Source organism: Eurypyga helias, unplaced genomic scaffold, assembly GCF_000690775.1.
Source record: "Eurypyga helias isolate BGI_N326 unplaced genomic scaffold, ASM69077v1 scaffold8798, whole genome shotgun sequence".
Classification (NCBI taxonomy): domain Eukaryota; kingdom Metazoa; phylum Chordata; class Aves; order Eurypygiformes; family Eurypygidae; genus Eurypyga; species Eurypyga helias.
The window spans coordinates 1-18948 of NW_010264935.1; the positions used below are offsets into that span (position 1 = coordinate 1).

Genomic DNA, 18948 nt, shown 5'->3' on the forward strand with positions numbered 1-18948 from the left:
ACTGCCGGCGGGAGCCGCGTCCCTGGAAGCCAGCGAGCTCACTGGCGTGTAGCCATAACGCAGTTGGCCCTCCTGGGCTTGGCTGGTAGGTAGGCTGCCTGTTTGACTGGTAAAGCAACTTTCTTTACAATTTCCGCTACAGTTCGGCCTTCGGGGAATAAGGGAAACGTACCGTGCGTAGAGATCTGAGTGTGTGGTAACACCATGATGTATGTAAGGCTGCGAGAGGGGCAATGCGGGGCTTGACTGCGGCTCTGTCTCTGCAGCTGGCCGGGGGTAAATACTTGAAGAAGGCTGATAGAAATGGGGTAATCACGACAGCGATGTTCTCCTGGTTTACCTCTCTGGTTCTTACTACATGTTCTAGGGGCTTTTGAGTCTGAGATAGTGTTTGCATGTGTCCATGTAGTGGTTCTTGCTGTGCTTTTCCATTGGTTAGTCTAATTTTTTTGAGTCAGTCCCTACCTTTTTGTCTCTGCAGCATCTTGAGGCAGTAAGTGTAGAGTATCACAGCACAATATAAAGCTTAATATGCTAGAGTGTGAAACCTTGGGGAAACCCAGCTTGGTCCAGCTGAGGAGTTCACTTGGTTACTTCCCTCAAGGCCCAGCTGGGTTGCGTTTGTGCTACATTGCAAATGCTCAACTGAACTTAGTATCTTACTGTTATCTAAGGTGCTTTTAGTGCCATGGTCCTACACAATCTCAGTTTTCCTCTTCTGTAGTAACAGCCTCTTCCTTTAAAATTGTTTCCACAGCAAAAGTGAGATTGAGAAAGCAAACCTTTTTGATGGGCAACAGTTGTGGAACTTTGGATCATGATGGGTTTCCATAATCGCAAGGACACAGATAGTCATTTTAAAAACAAAGACACCGTATGTTTTTTACTTGATGCTGGAGAAGATTGCCTTGGTCTGTTGAAGTCTGGCTCTATGGCAACCTTTTTGCCTGTGTGTAGTTGTGGGGCGCAGTGGTGGCTTGGTGCTGAATGCAGTATGAATACCTGGGTAGTTTCCCTGCAACGCAGGAATAAGTTACAAAGAGAGTTGTCTTTGTTACTGGGTTTTCTCTTTCCTCTATGCTTTGGACAAATACAAACCGACTTGTATGCGGTCAGAGCTATTTGTTCAGCCATGAAAAGGAAAGAGGCTTTATATGGGAAAGGAGAGCAAGTTTTCTACCTAATTATTTAGGGGGTTTGTGTGTCTCTGAAATAGGCATTGATAACTATGAGCTGACACGTTTCTAGCAACCAAATTATAAATGAGTGGAAGACCTGGAAATGTCAGTGTCTTCCTTAGAAAGCACTTCAGGATTTTTCTTTTAATTTTTCTCTTCTTCTCCCTCTCACACATTCATTTCTTCCCTGAGGCAAATGAATTCCTTTAAATGTTTGTCTCTATTTCACTATACTACTTCTCATAGGATATAATTTTTGACATGTCTTGGAAGTGTCAGAGAAGATTTGATGTACTAATATTTTTCTAGAGAGAGTGTGTATGCATACCTTGATTTACTTCCTCTGTTAAAGCCTTTAAACTTGTTTCTGTGTGTATCTTGGCAGTGCCTAGTAAGCTGTGTGTGTTGTGGTCTTTTTCAAGATTAGCTAGCTAAGAAAAACTCAAGCAAAAGTGCTTGAACTGCTCCTGTTACCTTCTCTCCCCTTGGAGAGAGATCTGCGGTGTCAAGTGTCCTGTTGGCTGAGAACAGCAAGTCTTCTAATTTGTTTAGATTCATCGGGAATTAACAATTTTATGTTTGTTTTCCCAGAACTGTAACACAGTTAACTGTTCCCTGGAACTGTAACAGGATTTGCACCCAGGCACACGTACCCGAGTCACTTGATGATGAAGCTGTATGCGTGTTATCTCACAGTCGTATGAGTTTGGACAGCAGACTTTGCAGTCTGTCATTGCTTCATCTTGACCTTCCTATGCACTTGCAGTTGTGGAAGAGCCGCTGACTGAGGGACAGTTTTCAGAAACAATGTGTCTGGTGTAAGCTTGCAGGAGGGAATGGGAGGAGATGGTAGATACGGGCTGAGTACGTGTACCTAGGTGGACCAAGAAACTTTCGTCCTTACAGAGGCATAGGTTCGGTGATTAGGGAAACTCTTCACTCTGCTACTGTGCCGGATGTAACTTGTCCTCGGAATGTAATTATCATGTAAATAAAACATGTATCTGCTCACTCAGTACAGCTTCCATGGTTATGTTACCTTTGTGCAGTGTGTCAGTCAGTAGCACTGAATTTTTTTAAAATAAACAACCTCCACCCCCAAGAATTAAATGCTGGTTTGTGTTTTTAAGCATGCTGAGCCCTAAATGTTTTGGAACAATGTAAAATGTCCACTAATGGTGGAACGCTAACTCAGAAAAGCATGTCAGCACAGGGCACTGCTGAAGCATATGCTTCAGTCATTTTGAAGTCAATGTATTTAAACACAAATGCATGTGCTTTCCTGAATCTGTGTGCTTATTGTTAGCTGCTCTGAAATAAGGTTGTTATTTTTGTAGTCTAATGACAGATATGTTTTGCTTTAAAAAAAGCAAAGTTTGGTAATACTTAAACATACAAACAATATTCTCTTTTGTTTTGATAGCTGATTGCTGTTTATGATGAGCAAGAAACTCACCCTAAGACTGATGGTGCCAATGGCAGTTTCACAGACCGAAACAGCCCGGACTCTTTTGAGACAGAGGTAGCGGTGCAGCTGGCTGCCTTTCAGCCGATTGGTGGTGAGATTGAAGTGACCCCTTCTGCTCTGAAATTGGGTATGTGTATCTTGTATCATTATTTTTTAGTTTTTTTGACCAGTATAGTGGGAATGTCTGTGTCTGTAATCCGATTTTATGTGTTTAAAGAAAGTTTTTATACCCTATTTCTTACCTTGTGATTCAGTGAAGATAATTGTAATGCCAAAAGTTGGGCTTTTGAACAATTGATGCTGAAGGCTGCAACTGAGCATGGCAAGTCTGCACCTGAGCCTTGTATCCTGCTGTATGTTAGGTCTGTCTGTGCTGCTGAGGTCTCTCTTATCTCCTTTCCTTGGCCCAATAGGTTGCTGATAATCCTTCATCGTAATCTGAGAGCAGAAGAGATGAAACCAATGCAGAATATTTTCAAGTAACAAAGTCATTGAAGAAAGCTCAGCATTTTTGTTGAGGAACCTGGGTTCAGTGAGCGTGAAACTTCTGTGTACAAATACTTGTACTGATTATCTGAGCTAGTATCCTGTTTTAGGGGTGGGAGGTAGAAAGGAGGAGATAAGAGCTGCAACAGTTCAGCTCTCTGCCTTTGAAGAAGTTACACAGCAGAGTCTATTTGCCTATCTGACTTTCAGGTGAGCAAACTGTGATTAGGAGAGGCTTCTGTTTAATTCCTTCTTATATCAGAAGGTACTGTGTGAAGTGCTGCAACTCTGGTCCCCTGTGTTGTTTCAGTGTGCCTGGAAGGCCAAGAGCTCAGCCACTGGTTTCCAGTTATGAAGAGCTAGTCTTGTACGTTGAACACAAAGCGGTTTGAAATACTCTCTTGGGTTGAGAGCAGCCTGAGCTGTCACCTAGATAGTAGCTGTAGAAGCTTTCAGAGCCAGATTGAAGGTGAATCCTCTTACACTCTGCCTGTAAAGCAGTGGTGCACTGACAGCATTTAGCAAGTGAATGATGCTCAGGAGAGGCTTCTCCACATTCCAACAGAGCTCATTGTCCAATTCACCCTGTGTTCTTGGGTACCGCTGGGCGTCTGCTAACAGCGTGCAATAGTTTCTGAGTGTGAGGGGGGGTACGGATAGAAATACTGCCTCTGGTTGTGCTACTGTCAAAGGGTAGTCTTGACTGCAGCTTCAGAAACTGAATGTCTACTTGTCTGTTTATTTTAATTGCATTTTTAGAGGAAAGGGCGTTTTAACAAAACCAAACTAAAATAAAATTTCTGATAAAGCTCACCGGATCAGGCTGTGATCAGGCAACTTCATTTGTCACGTATTTTTAAATAACATTGTAACCACAATTTTGCATGTTCAGAAAGTAGAGATTGTTCTCCAAATACTTCTGAACCCTATTTAAAAAAAATAAATTGAAATTGGTTTGTCTAGTGTACTGCTGTATGGAAGTTGAGGGTTAGAGAGAAGAGTACTTCAGCCTCTCACAGTTTTATGTAAAAGTTAAATGCTAGAGCTCTTGAGCTCACCAGTAAGCTACCAGGTAGTTCAGTTTTCATAGCATTTATGGAATCCTTCTACTATAGAGTGTAAAGGAGATTAAATATAACATGAGAAAAGCAGCCAATTGGGGTTCTATTTTGTTGTCAGTGCAATACTAATATATATTTGAAGTTTAAATGGGTGCTTGCTTCTTAAAATAGAGAACATAAATATAATATGTTTTTCTCAACGGTTCTCTTTCAGATTGTTTTATTTTACAGCGTAAATGAAAGATTTGCAGTCTGCACTCTGAAATTTAATTGGGTTTTTTCTGTATTTTACATCACAGATTAAATTTCTTTAGACTTAATTTTTGCCTTTGTTTCCTGTACAAGTCCCCAGACCTTAAATTATGTCCCTATTTGCACTAGAGGCAAATTGAAAAGTAAATGAAGAAATAGAAGGGCAATTTGGTTGCATCAATACCATTGATGCATGAACCACAGTAGTCTGGCTCCCTGTCTAATTATTGAATTGACTCACCCTTGCTAGCAGAAATAAATAACAATCATTTTAAAAAGGTGTTCTTACTTTAGGAGCAAGGATGTGATTAAATATATACGCGGCGAGCAAGTGTTGCTTTCCATGGCAGAGCTGTGTTTCAAGAACTGTCGTGTGCTGAGCTTTCAGAGTGTTTCTGCGGAATGCCTTTTGCGATGAAATGCAGGGAATTCATTGGCATATGAATTATCAGATTATGGAACAATTTTGCCTGTTTAATTTCTGCTGGTTGTTTTGTATTTGAAGCCAGATCCACAGTTTCATTTACAAGCAATGTTCATTTAGTGGTCTGCTCACAGAAAACTTACTGCTTGATGCTTAGTAAGTACGTGAAACTAAACACCGCTGTTCTCAAACATGAGAGAATTGGCACTGATGTTAGAAAAGGCACTTGAGATACTGCTGTCAAAAGTTTTTTCTCTTTAATAAATTATGTGTTTGATCCAGTTAATTCTCTGTTATCTCTAGGCTTAAAGTCTTTACTGGCTAGAGAGAGATGGCAATGAAGGGGAATTTTTTTTTTTTTAATTGTATGTTACTTTCAGTTTCTTTTGTGGTTGATACTCTTTACAATAATGATCAGCTTGACTGTCTGAAATCATAGTTTTTCTATTTTGTAGTTAGTTACCCTTATTTTGCTCTTTGTCACCTGTAACTTTGAAAGTGAGCCAGAGTAAAAGCAATGTTATATCTGATGAAAACTGAAAGTACCTTATATCTTATGTTGCTGTCACATACTGGCAAAACTTAAGGGGAAAAAATAAGTTTCTTATTTTACTTATTATGAAATTACTTTCTTAGTTCTTTGCACGTATCTTCTTTTAAACCAGGTGAAGAAATTATTGCGCTATTTGTTTTATTTTCCCTGAAATGAATGGGTCACTGATTTAAAAGTGAGTTTGGTGATCTCAAACAGGTAAAATTGTGGTCTGTTACGTTCAATATACTAATTTAAAAATGTGGGAAGACTTTTACTGTTTGTGAACACAGTATCTGCTGTGTCCATAACATAAGGTGAGATGCAAACATACTTGAGTGCCTGTCTCTGCAGAGCTGGACTGTCAGGTGGTGTTGCTGAGAGTGCCTGAATTCTGACTGCAAAGTAAGCGTTACTTTGTAGTTCCTTACAGCTGAAAAGGATTTATTGAAGTTTCTGATACTCAGGGATGAAATTGCTGATGGAAGCATAGTCATTCAGTTCTGTTACGTCTCAATTTGGTAGTGGGTTTTGCATCCTGGTGTTTTCCTATTAATGAGCGTTAGACTGACAGGCCAGTAGCTCCCCAGATCCTGACCTCGGTGCCAGGGAGGGAGATCATCTCGAGTGCTGTCAGGTAAATTCTTCAGTACCATTTTAACCTCGTTTCTTAGGTATAAAATTGTGGATAGACAAAACCTTAGAATGATCAGTGAAATAACAGTATGTTGAATACTTGTTATCTGTATGACATTAGCCCATGGTAAAAGTAAGGTAACCTACACCTCAGTGAGAGAGTTTATTTTAAAATTCTGTGTCAGAGACAGTCTTCTGGCTGTCAGACTCAGCTCTTCCCCTGCCTGGCATCTCTTTGACCAGAGATGGTAGCTGAGAAGAGTGTGCAGGGTAGGGACTTACCTTTGCAGACCTTGTTGACTGATTGCCTTTATTCCCTGTTCCAAACTGCTGTTTTGTTGCTGATGTATGATTAAACAGTCATTCTCTCATCTTAAAGATAGCTTTTCTGGGGTAGTGGATGACATTCTTGTGTAGCATGTTAAGATCTTTGAGAGCCCATGATGGATGGGGTTATGTATATTAGGGATGCTAACAGCATGTGGAATTGTCCTGTCTGGTGTTCTCTAGCTCATCATTTGAGGTTTTGAATATATACATGTTCATTGTTAGAATTTTTACAAGTGAACTAGCAACGCAGAGTGGTTAAATACAACTTTATGGTAGTAACCAAAGGGCTATGTGTAAATTGATGTGATCTTCCTAAAATATTTTCTAAATTATTTGGTGTAGGTGTTTTCCAGCTTCAGACTAGAGGTTTCTAATAAGTCTTCTCTAAATAAATGCTTACCCACCACTAACCTTCTGCTCATGAACCTGGTGCATCCGTGATATTTTAGAATTGGGTTGAAGATTCCTGAAGCTGTTTCCTGAGTACAAGCATTATGGGAAGCAGATACAGTTAGGTTACTTTGATTGTTGGCTATTACAATAAAACGTAGCTTCCTAATGAATATATACATTTATTAGAGTTTAGTTAAAATGGAGGTTAGATAAAGAAATAATTGCTTAAACAGTTATTGATAGCAGGTGACAATTCTCTTACAAACTACAGGAGTTTAACTCCTCCCTTTGGAAGCTTTCACTGCTAAGTAGGGCAAGTGTCTTGCTTTTTTCACTCAAAGGTCTTACTTTGGTATTTGCTTTAAAGCAAATCCGTGAGAAAAAAATTGTCTTTTCATGTATGTGTGTATATATATATATGCACACAACCCACCTGATCAGTGTTCTAAGCAAGTGGAAGACTTGTGTGCAAATGGTGGTTGGGATTGCTGATTACAGTCTCTCTCCTAAAATAAGTTTACGGATAGCAGTGACGATTGAAGTTCAAGCTATATTGAGGCACTTGCGCTTTTGAACAGTCAGTTCTTTCAGTTGTGGACATTTTATGTAGTGTCTTCAAAGTTTGTTTCTGAAAAGAGATTGCTACCTGCGAATGCTCCAGCCTTCGGTAGGTCTAATACAGGATAATAATGGTACCAGCCTGGAGAGTTTTAATTTTCCCTTTTAATGCCTGGTGTTGTGGCCATGTCTTTGTAACGTTTGGGAAATGTTAAAAAAAACCTTGCACTCTGATGGAACTTCCTTGAAGGTGTTTCACGGGCTCAGGTACAGAATATACTTAATCAGCTCAATGTATTCCTCTGCTTTTGGGCCCACTCTAGCTTCAGTCATGCTTCATAGGGTTGTTCAAAACACTCATTAAGTGTGAATGGCCTTATGTGTTTGGGTTGCTAAGTCAGTCAACGGAGATGCTTCCATTGGCAGTCTTAGTTTGAAGGCCAAGGGAGTTGAAGGCAAGGTTTCTTCCAGGAGTCTTTGGGAGTTGCTCCTTTGATAGGCCTGACAGGGCTTAAATGGTTACCCCCAGGGTACGGATGTCATCCATTTCTGTGCTCAGACTTCAGAGCTTGGAAGGAATTCCTTCTCTTTCTTGTCTGCTTTGAAGTGAAGGTATTGTAAGTAGGCTTGGGGGCATTTTCAACCGCATATATTTGGTTAGTCCTCTTTCAAGCTGATGTTGAGGTACTGTGGATATGCAGACAGCCTGTGACACATGACTCTGTTTTTAAAAAGTTATGAAAACAGATATGAACTGAAACTATTCATTTGACAAAACGTTGCTAATGCCTGCGTTACAGCATACATGCTGTGTCACAGTAAGTAGGAAAGACACTTTCTTCCATGAAAGCTATGCTGTTCACCTTAGTCTTGCAATGTCGGTTTGTTGGCTGAGCGTTCCTGTCTGTCAGTACTTAGAGCGTACTACGTGCATGCAGTAATTCTCTCATGTATGATTCAGGGAAAATTAACATTTTGAAATGGTTAAGTTTCAAAAGAAATGCATTATAGAAGCACATGCTGCCTCCTGTGGTTTGAGGCAGTACTGCTTACTTCCTTAAGCAGATAGGACTATTGTTTTTCTCTGCACTGGAAGGCTGCTCTCATAGCAGCAATATCAAACGTTGTTCTGTGCTGTTTGTCATAGGTGGTGTGAGATTGACACTGTCCTTGATAGATTTTTCTCCTCTGTAGCATTCGGTTTAATCTGATTTTAAGGAATTGTGATGTTCAATTAAAGTCTACTTGTGTTCCTAAAACAAATGGTTTCTGTTCTCAGGCAAGCTAAAGGTTTGAAGATAACTTTTCATTTCAGTCAGAATGCAGGCTTGGTATATTTTGACCTCATGACTTAAGCTTGGTATTACTTAGTTGTCCTTGATTCATGGAAATGAGCTTTGTACCAGCATAGCTAAAGTTTATCTTTGTACTGCAGCAAAAGAATACAGTAAAGCTTTACAGAAAGAGAAAGAAAGATATATTTTTATATATCTATAATTTTATATAGATACAAAATTTCCATGTGTTTCTCTGTCTTTGGGTTGCCCATTTAGAAAACAAGCCAGTCTTCCCTTCCTTTTTCCCTGTACCCGAGAATTGAGTAGTTGTGTAGGTAATAAATTTATGTGCATAGCTGGTTACCACAGAACACCTTTTCTTTTTAATAGCCCCTCTGGTTCTCATCAGTTATTCCCCTTGTTTCTATTCCCTTTGCACTTGGTTTAATCTGCCTTACTTTGGAGCAAGAGATTATCCCCATGAAAATATGTTAAGTAGGGAGAAAAATAGTTTTTCCATTGCCAGTTACACATTTTCCTGCAGTAGCTCTCTAGCTGAGATGTTCATTTCCAGCCTTTTATTGCCTCAGGGAAGGTTTTGGGGGATGGTGATGAATGGGACTTAGAATGATGGAATAAATTCTATTGCAAAATCTCTGCTGCTTTTTGACACACTTTATTCAATGTCAGTGTTTTTCCTAAGATTTCTGTCTATTTTGCTGGTTTTGTGATGTTACTGGGTTTATATTTGTGTGTAGTTAGAGTGCATAGCTGGTTTCAAAGATAGTGTCTCCTAAAGAGAAGCAGACCGACCCACTTAGCAAGCTAAATATTTGCAGCTGAATGTTTCGAAAGGCTATAATGTAATACCATGCGGGAAGGCTATAGTGAGATCTCTGTCAGTACACTCCAGTGCTAGGTAAGACAAAGGAGCGTGTATGCGTGTTTATAAATCTCTGCAGTGCTGTGTGGTCTATTAGCTCTGAGGCAATATGGCAGAATGTGTATTTCAGGTTGAAAATGAGCCTGCTAAGCTTGGCTGATTGATTGTTTGAAACTGTTCAAGTTAAAGACTTCAACTAAAGATCGTACGGTAGCATATCAGCCTTTTTGTCTTAAGAAACAAAACTAGTAGAGATTTACACTACATTGCATTTTGCAGTGTTCGTTTGCTAATGAATGTTTACGCTTTGCTTCTACACAAACATGTTCCAGTGTACAGATGAACCCATCTTTATGAAAGTCATCATTAAAGTAGTTACATATAACAGTTAAATGATTTGGTCAGTTTGCCCACTGCAATGTATTTCTCTCTCACAGCTTTCTATTTAAATTTACCCTTTCAAGAGCCTTAGTTGATTTTTTGGTTTCTTTACTCTGAAGTGCCACTTCAGATTTTGATTGTTTCTCACAACAGATATCTATAATCTCAGCCAAGTTAACATGGAGAGTTGTGTATTTACGACTCCTGAACATAGTTGGCAAAAGATGCACCTCCCTCCCAATATGTTGCACAATTTTCCCATAGACACACTGGCTGTTGATTTATGTTTTGCTTTCTTTGTAGCTTATTACTTCATTAGAGGGAAGTCTGTTTACTGTACATGTTAAGTAAAAGAAGGATGTAGTATGTTCACTAGAAAGATGAATCCTGCAAGGTGATTTTGGTCATCTCTTCTTAACTTTCCCACAAAAAAAGGGATAAGTGATCTGCTGTGATTGAGTCCCATTTTTAACCTTCCTACAGAAACAGTCATCATACCATTTTAAAAATTAACACAGATTAATAAAAAATCACCACATAAAAAATAGGAGTATCATTCAGCAGATTACTGAGCAAAACAACTCTTTCATGAAGCATTCAGCTAACTTGAGTAATCCAGTGTTGTAGACCAAAAATCAATGAGTTATAATAGAATTAGACAAATTCGCAGGAGGTGGCTCATCAGTGGCTTAAAATATGTTGGTCTAGATGCCACTCTGATTTGGAAGTATTTCAAGCATCATTTTTTATAAGATGGTAGGATACACCACTTTGCAGCTGTGCCCTCTCCCTGAGTATTTGTTACCTCTGTTAGGTGCAGGATAATGGGCGAGGCGAACCCAATATAGCTACTCTTGTGCTCTTGCCATTCCTTGAAACCTCCCAGAAAGTTCAAAATTCAGGAGGTTTCACTGTTTTATCTTAATGTCTTTTAAAATTGGCAGGAAGAAGCTTGGATTTTGACATTAAAACTAGTTTACCGTGACCGGAATAGAAAATAATCCTAATAGAACTCCTTTTTTAAGACAAACTCAAACCAGAACAGGTTCTTAATTTAGATCTAATGTATAAAATACAGGTTGTGTTTAAATATTACAAACCCCTATACTAATGCCATGATTTGTGATATTATAAAATGCCATTAAAATATTCAAAAATGGATTTTACTATTCTAGTACTAGCAATGAAATGCTACCGAAGTGATACTCAAGCTGTAAAGTTTAGCTGCCAAAGTTTTAAAGAAAATGAAACTGTTGAACTGTGGAAAGTGACTGTATAAGCACCTGTAACCGATGTTAGCTGAAGTACTAAACCAGCTTTTGGCAGTGTGGCCTCTTTTGCAGGTGTACAGAATATTTTCTTTGTGTCAGTTTATTCAACTAGTACAGTTCATTAAGTATTTCATTTGAAGTTGAGAAATGGGCTGGGAATTGAAATAGAAGAAATGCTTATTTTTGCCTTTCAATCTGTGAATAAAAATGAGGTGCGAGAGTCTGAGATCTATTAGTTTTAAAATCTTATAGGATATATTAGCCTAAAATGATTGATGTAAATTCAGTAACTACAGATAATATGCTACTTTTAAAAAGTCTGTTTAATAAGATGAATGCTTTTTGCTGTGTGCAGCAAGTTGGATGACTAAACTGGTGTTTTTGAGTATATCTAAAGTCCAGTTTCCTTGGCATCTGAACGCCATTTGAAACAGATTACATTTAAAAAACCAAAACCCAGCACACACCCCCACCCCCCAAAAGACTTTGCGTGTGTGTAGGCAAATTCTAATGTAACACGCATTTCTTTTTTCCAGATGATACTTAAAAAAACCATAAAATGTTTGAGTCTGCTCTAATTTTTAATCCTGTGTCTGAGGCTGGAAGCTGCGCATCAGTCATAGGTTGCACACTGATGGTGTGATTCACGTAGGTGCTTCTCCTGGACCAGAGTCAGAGTAAGCCTGGCCGGTAGTGGAGAGTGCCAATTCTACTTGTTGGCAGTAGCCAGTGAGTTCTCGCAGGGCTCCTAATCGTTCTGCAAGGATAGGAGTTGTACATCTTCCTAGGACTTGGCTTGGTGAAAAAAATCACAGCTCCCTGTTGTGAGGTGATTAATTCTTGTGCCAGAAGGATTCTGCTGCAGCTCCTTCTCCTCTGCCCAGTCTCTTCCATATGGTACCTGCAGCCAAGACCCTTCGGAGTGGAGTCATGATGCTCCCAGCACTCCAGTAACTCTGCGTGCTCCCCATCTCTCTCATGAAGAGCTGAAAATGGGAGCACCGTGTTGATGGAGGTGAGAAGATCCTGAAACTACTCTAGATTTGACATGTGCCCATAAGTGTAAGAAAAGCATACCTGCCTAAGATCCAAACTGAAGTCCTGTAACTTAATATGTTATAGCACATACAACCAGAGAAAATAATTCATTTGAAATTCATGGCACCGAAGAACACCACCACAAAACAATCTCTCTTTAAAGCCTTTATTGGGTTTTTTGTGGGCAATTGCTTTTAAGTTTCTTTGTAAGAAAAAGTACACCTCATCTAGAGTGGTAGAGAAATACTTTGTTCTGCACTGAGTTAATATATAAAAGAGAGAGCTTGTTGGGAATGGATTTTCATCTGTTTGTAGATTTAAGTCAATTGTCTTAACTGTTACATCATCCTAGTTCATTAATCTAATCTTGTATCCATGGAAATTTCCAAAGTGCAGTGTGCACTTTGGAAAGAACAGATAGCTGTAGCTGTGAAATTGTATTGATAGGTGCTATTATGAGCAATTCGAGTTAGCTTTAAACATAAAAGTCACTTCGTCAGAGCATTACATATTGAAAAAAAATGAAAAAACCCTGGTACAGTCCTATCACAAGGTAGAACATACAAGCTAATGTCAGCTACATTTTAAGCACATGGCAGAACCATTGCGTGATGCCTTAGGTGGTGGTAAGCAGTAAATCTCAGGGTGACCAAATTTACCCACACTGATTGCTTAGTGCTCTCCCAAAGTGCTGGCTGGCAGAACTGTCTGTGTGCTTGTTAATGCGAAACTTCTCTGATAAAAAGAAAAACAGGCACATATTAATGACCTTTCCTGTATTTAAATATAAATTCATATCTTGCTTGTAACATTTTGTTTCCAGTGCCTGAATTGTTTCATGAGAGCACCAGTTTAAAAGTAATTTTCACTTTTTGTTTTAAATGGCGGCGGTTTTTGCTGTGTCTGTTCACAGATCTTCCAGCCCGGAACTGTCTGTGCTGAAGTCACATTCAGATTTGTGTGTGTATGTATATAGCATTTATGGTGTTTTGTTTCAGCCTCTGGCTTGGAACTTTGTTGTGATTTGCTCAAAAGGAGCTCTAAAAAAATATTTCGAGGCACATGCAGGTGAGAAAATGATTTGTTTGTCTGTCCAGGCAAGTGTAATCTTGAAGGAGGCAGCAGAAGAATTGTCACTGGTAGGACCTTTAGCAGTTGACTGATACGCACTTGGTGGACAGCTCTTTTCCCATCTCAGTCAGCATTTTGTATGCGGGAGCAGATTTTACAAAGATGGGTTTAACTGTGGAGTGGATTTATTGTCTCTTTCCTACCCGCTTATGGTATTCTGTCCAAGTGTGTCTTTTGTTCTTTCTGACACAGTTCTTCCCTGTTACCCAGGAAAAACAAACCAACCAACCAACCTCATGTGTTAGTTGCCGCTGGTGCAGTGGCAACACATGAGCTTGTATTCCTTATGTTCCTTGGTTTGTCAGAACACCCAGAAGTCGTCCGAGAGCATTTGCACCAGAAGCAATGCTAAAATCAATTTTTAGTTCATAATTTGACTGCATTGTAGATAGCACAGCCTACGGAAAATGCTCATGGGTAATAAACTCCGGTTTTCTTCAGCAGTTTTCTGAATTTGGCTCTGTAACAGCAACCTGCAAACTAAATCCCAGAGAATAAAAGGATTTCAGCCTGGAGATGAACTGTGCTTTCCTGAACAAGGAGTCTTAAGGGCAAAAAAGTGAAATTAAAAAGGGTTGGAATAATGTTTTTTGGTGGTAGTGGTCACTCTGAGTGATACTCAGCTGTCTAAATTTAGGCATCAAATTTGCTGCCTGGACTCAGAGCCAAGAGACCCTGAAGGGTTTAGAGGACCCCGGGAGAGACAGCTGGAGTTCCAAAGTTCCCCTGATCACGTTCGGATCCTGAACTCCAAACTTTACATTATTTATCTGAGGTTGCAGTATTCTTAAACCCGTCACTTGTGGCTAGTCAGCCCCCTCCTAACCTCAGATGCTGATTTTTTGATCCACCAAAGGGCTTAAGTGGGGCAGCATGCGCTTTGATTCAGGGTGAATGTTAATGGCTGCGTACAGCTTTTTGGTGAAATTTAAAAAGGAAAAAAAAAAAAAAGGAAGAGGGTTACATCTGGCTTGGAGATCTTTCTTTTGCCATTGTGTTGATGCAAGTTTTCAGTTTTTAATTGTGCACAAATGGCAGAACTTCTCTCTCCTGTGGTGGGTTTTTTTTTTTCCCCTAATGTAACCAATTTAAATCAAAGTGTGGTTTCTACCATATGCTTGTTTCAACCATATTTGCAGTTAAAAAAAAAATATTTCCAAAACATAAGAGTTCAGAGAAAATACACTGTTAACCATGAGTCTGTGTAGATAGTAATTTTTGAGGGTGAATCTACCAAAAGGAAAAGATTGATCTACATGGCTTGAAACTGAATGATAGTTTACGGAAGGAAAAGCGCAGGACTTTGTCTCATCAGCTTTGTGAGACTATGTAATGTGAGTAAGACTGAGAGATCTGTGTGTGCTTAGGAGGTGCTCTAGTACTGTGACAGAAGGTGCTCTGTGCAGATTTTGAAAGGAAGGGAAATACACCCTGAAGTGATTGAGGTTAAAAGCTGTCATCATGAGAAAAATTCTAGTCTTGGGCATGTGTTTGAATTTTTTTGTCTGTAAATTACTGGTGCAGTGCAGCAAGATGAGGATAACTAATTTTCTTAAACTCATTTCTGAAGTTTGAAGCACAAAGTGCTCCTCTGGCACAAAACAGTAGTGCTTGTAAATAGCGTGTTTGTATGATCGACTTGGTATGCAGAAAGGAGTTTTTCTGTGTGTCATGATTCAGGGAAAGATGAATTTTCTGTTTGAACTTACACTGGTTGTTATAAATGTTCAGCACAAATGCAAGAGCGTGAGTAGAATAACATGGAAGCAGGGCATCACAAAAGGAAAGCAGTAAAGAAAAAGGCAATGATCTGTTTTGTGACAGAATAAAAGAGATTATGATCTCTTAAGTAAAAATGCATATAACTGTCTATAGCATGCCCCTAGTAAATGGTAGTAGTGGTGGTTTTTCATTACATTTTATCCATGTCTGAGGAAGACAGTGATGGACAAATTCAAGCTATGGATGTGTAGTGACCATGGGCCGACTCCTGAGCCAGGTTGATTCCTGTGCAGTGGGATTAGGGGAGATTGCTGTCTTCCAGGGAGAGTGCTTGGCTTTCTAGAGTTCTGGGTGTGCAGTACTGAAGGGGCAAGGAGAGGCTGAAGAAAGAAAGGAGCCTGTGGGGGAGTGGCATGGACTGGGAGGCACAGAGTGGTGGGGAAGGGTGGTGGTAGGGCAGGGAGGAGCCTGAGCCGCAGATGAGGCGAGGGGAGAGGGGCTAGAGTTGGCTGGCTCAGGGAGCCACTGAGAACTGCTGTCTGCTGAAAGAGAATAAGGGACTCTCCCCCCGGGGGTGGGGGAATACTGCTTCTTCTCAAGGCTCTCATATGTTCTTGGAGAGGGCATTTTGGTTTAATTTACTTTTGTCTAGTGAAAGATTGTTTGCATATAAAACAATGAGGGCCAGGGGGAGGACTGGCTTGGATAATTTTAGCTAAAGACTTTGGCTGACTTGGTTCACAGACATGTTACAATTTGTGGTATCTCTGTACAAGAAAAGATGTTGTATGTCAGTAAATATATTTGAAAAAAATTAAGAAAATAGGCTCTTGTTTTTCTCTTAAAGACAAATGATCTGTAGGACCTTAAAATTTGCAACAAATTGGGAGAAGAGAAAGCATTGTAGACAATGGTCAGAAAGTCCTGCTGGTTTTGTGCGAATAGGGTGGCGTTCCAGATGAGCACCAAATATTGCATAATATTTCAATAAGCAAAACTCACAGGAATAACAAGCAAGCAAATAGCTGCAAGACCATCTTCCCAAACTGGAAAAGAGTGTTATCTATAATCCTGCTGCTCCTGCAAACTTTGCTTTCAAAGTTTAGACAGCTGTAAGCTGAGAATGGGATAATGCCATTTTCCTTCAGTTTGTCTGGATAACAGTGGCAGAAAGCAAGTGAAAGGAGGTCTTCAAGTTACAAATAAAAGCACCAATGCAAAGAGCTTTCTGTTAGTTTACCAAGTGTTTCTCTGGATTGTTCATGTCTGTGTCTGTAGGAGTTGGGTTGACTAAATTATCCTGAGACATACAAAAGTGTCTCAGCATCCTTTTTTAAACTGTTGTATTGAAGAGAAAGTAAAAGTTTCATACAGGTCACTGGAAACACTTCGGTCATACTTGGAAAAAAAATATTTTAAGGAATAAGTATTTCTCTTAAGGGAGTAAAAATCCAATGCTTTTTGGCTTTAGTTTTATACATCTTCTTATCAGATTTTCTTAGAGGGAAAAAAAATTTCAGCACCATGTGAAGAACAGGAATATTTGAATGGAGAGATTTGGTTCCTTTTGACCTACTGGCACCTTTGGAAAATCGCACAAAATGGATCAATTTTGTGATCGAACCCTTTCTTCAGAATCTCCTTGTAAAAACATGAACGGCTCTTGATATCAAGTTGATAATCACTTGGAGCAAAAAACAATATTCACCTTTTGTTTTTTGAACATTCCCTCAATACCAGAACAGAAATTTGTCTTAGTTTTACTGATTTTCTTTATAAGTGGAAATGGGAGGGATTACCTGTGTATAAAAAACTGTTGCTCACTATGAGGAAGGGTAAGAGCATTAGATTCTGCGGTGGCACCTCAGCATCAGGTGCTGGTATTTAATCGACCTATATTTGCAGAGTTGTGCAGAGGAGGAATGTGGTACAGTCCCTCCAGCTTTTTATCATCTCTCTGATGAGGAAACTGTTGTGTGTTCAAACTTCTGTTATAGATCTGGTAATTATGATGGCCATCAGCCCCAGCCACTATAATTAGTATTATAACTGACAGGTTCAATCTTATTTTCATTCACTTGCAACATTTGAAAAACTGTTGTCTTAGACCAACATTCTCTTCAATTTTTTTGTTTGCCTATGGATAAATAATTTTGGACAGACTTGGGAAAAAAAGAATTGTTTAATTTTGGATAATGTGAGAAATTCCTTTCTTATATTACAAAAGATGTTCTCTCTCTCACCTCGCCTGGAGGTTTTGCGGGGAGTGTTTTATAGCACCCGTGTATTCTGCAAACTGGATGGTTGTGTCATTAGCTGCTGCTGACTGGTCCCTGAGTTTATTCCCAGACAGTACTTGAATAGTTGCTGAATCTAATTGGAGATGCCTTCAAGAGGAAGCTGTTTAGTCTACAGCTTGTCTGAAACAACTGCAACTGCCTACGTCTGTTCCCTGGGAATCCTGGCAGTTGGTAGTGGGAGACAGATCTGCTGTGATAAAATCTCTTTTCCCCTCTCCTCTTCATATCCTTACTCAGACAGTCTCTGCAGGGCCAGCCCAAGGAATGTTAGTTACTGACTGATGTTAATGTAGGGAGTTATCCATTTATCCTGCAGCTTCCTTTGCGGCCAAACACCTGTGCCTGATCTGCAATTTCCATGCCTCAGGTTGGAATGGCACAGAAGTCATGGTGATGGACTACTGCGTCTTGTGAGCATATGGAAATAAAGTACCTTTCTTAGTTAAATCACATGAAGCTTTACCTTGTGTTCCTGTAGCAGCCTTGAACTATTGCTCTTTATTTTGTCTCTTAGGCACACCACTTTTAGTACGAAGGAGCAGCGATCCAGCTTTGGGCCCACCTGCTGACTTCCACCCAAGTGCTGCTCATCCCAGTGACCACAGCCTCAAGCATGTAGGTGTCATGTAATGTATGCTTTTCTTAAGTGTAAAAGTGTTCTTGTCTGTTGGCATAGAGCAGTTTCATAAGCTGTGTATGAATTTGCGTCTAAGGCAAAGTGCATCATACTCGCTTTGTCTAAAGAAGAGAATTTCCTCTGGACAAAATAATTATTTTAGATGATACAATTAATTAACAGTGGTTCTTGTTTTTTAAAAAGAGGGATTTACATAAAGCTCAAAGGTGACATAAGGCACTGGAATATGAACTGAGCTTTTAGCAATTGTTTGTTCAGTATCGTGTTGTCCAGTATACCATTGCTTCTTGTAAAGAAAAAAAAAATACTACCCCTTTACCATGCTTCATTGGTCTCGCACTCTTTCTTCCCTTGTTTTCTCATGGCATTTCTGTCTGCCTTTGGTGCTCTGCTACTGTACTGCATGGTCTCTCTCTTACTTTTCTGGTTTACAACCTGACTCTTCCCTTTTGAGGACAAACTTGTTTTCAACTTAGTTATTAATAAATATTAGTGCAAAGACACCATTAGTGAGCATGCAGTAACTTAATCAGATGCTATTGCAGGCTGTCTTCAGTCTTCTGAAATTGATATTGTCTTGGTCACACTTGGGTCATGTTTTTTTACTTTGCAATTTTAAGACCTGAAGGATTGTGTGTGGGGAAGGTGTTCCTGTATTACTTACAAAAAGATGCAATTCTTTAGAATCTCTGACTGTCAACTGGGATACAGAATTGTATCAAGCAGAACAGAGCTTTTTCATAGACTTGATATGTGCCTGGAAAGCTCTGGTAGGCTTGCTTCTGCACTGCTTCATGACAAATGAAGGCTGGCTTAAATGCTGGTGCAGTTTCACCTGCTTTCATATCCTTCAGCAATTTCTGCTTTTTCCCCTTTACCTTCCCTATACAGTGTTTCAATTCCTTCCTTATCCCCACTTGTGTAAACAAATCTATCACTGTTTTGTTTAAAAAAAAAAATCCCAAACCACTCAAACTTTCAAGGCATTTC

General features: G+C 39.5%; 1 protein-coding gene across 1 annotated transcript in view; it reads left to right on the plus strand.

The window, feature by feature from the left end:
- Positions 1-233: 233 nt before the first annotated feature.
- PARD3B (par-3 family cell polarity regulator beta) overlaps positions 234-18948 on the plus strand; it is a gene marked incomplete at its 3' end in the record, with an annotated part of 137954 nt that continues 119239 nt past the window's right edge. The window contains exons 1-3 of the mRNA XM_010156547.1: positions 234-308; positions 2602-2773; positions 17836-17940. Of these exons, the coding sequence (XP_010154849.1) occupies positions 234-308; positions 2602-2773; positions 17836-17940 (352 nt within the window). The remainder of the gene's footprint in view (positions 309-2601; positions 2774-17835; positions 17941-18948) is intronic.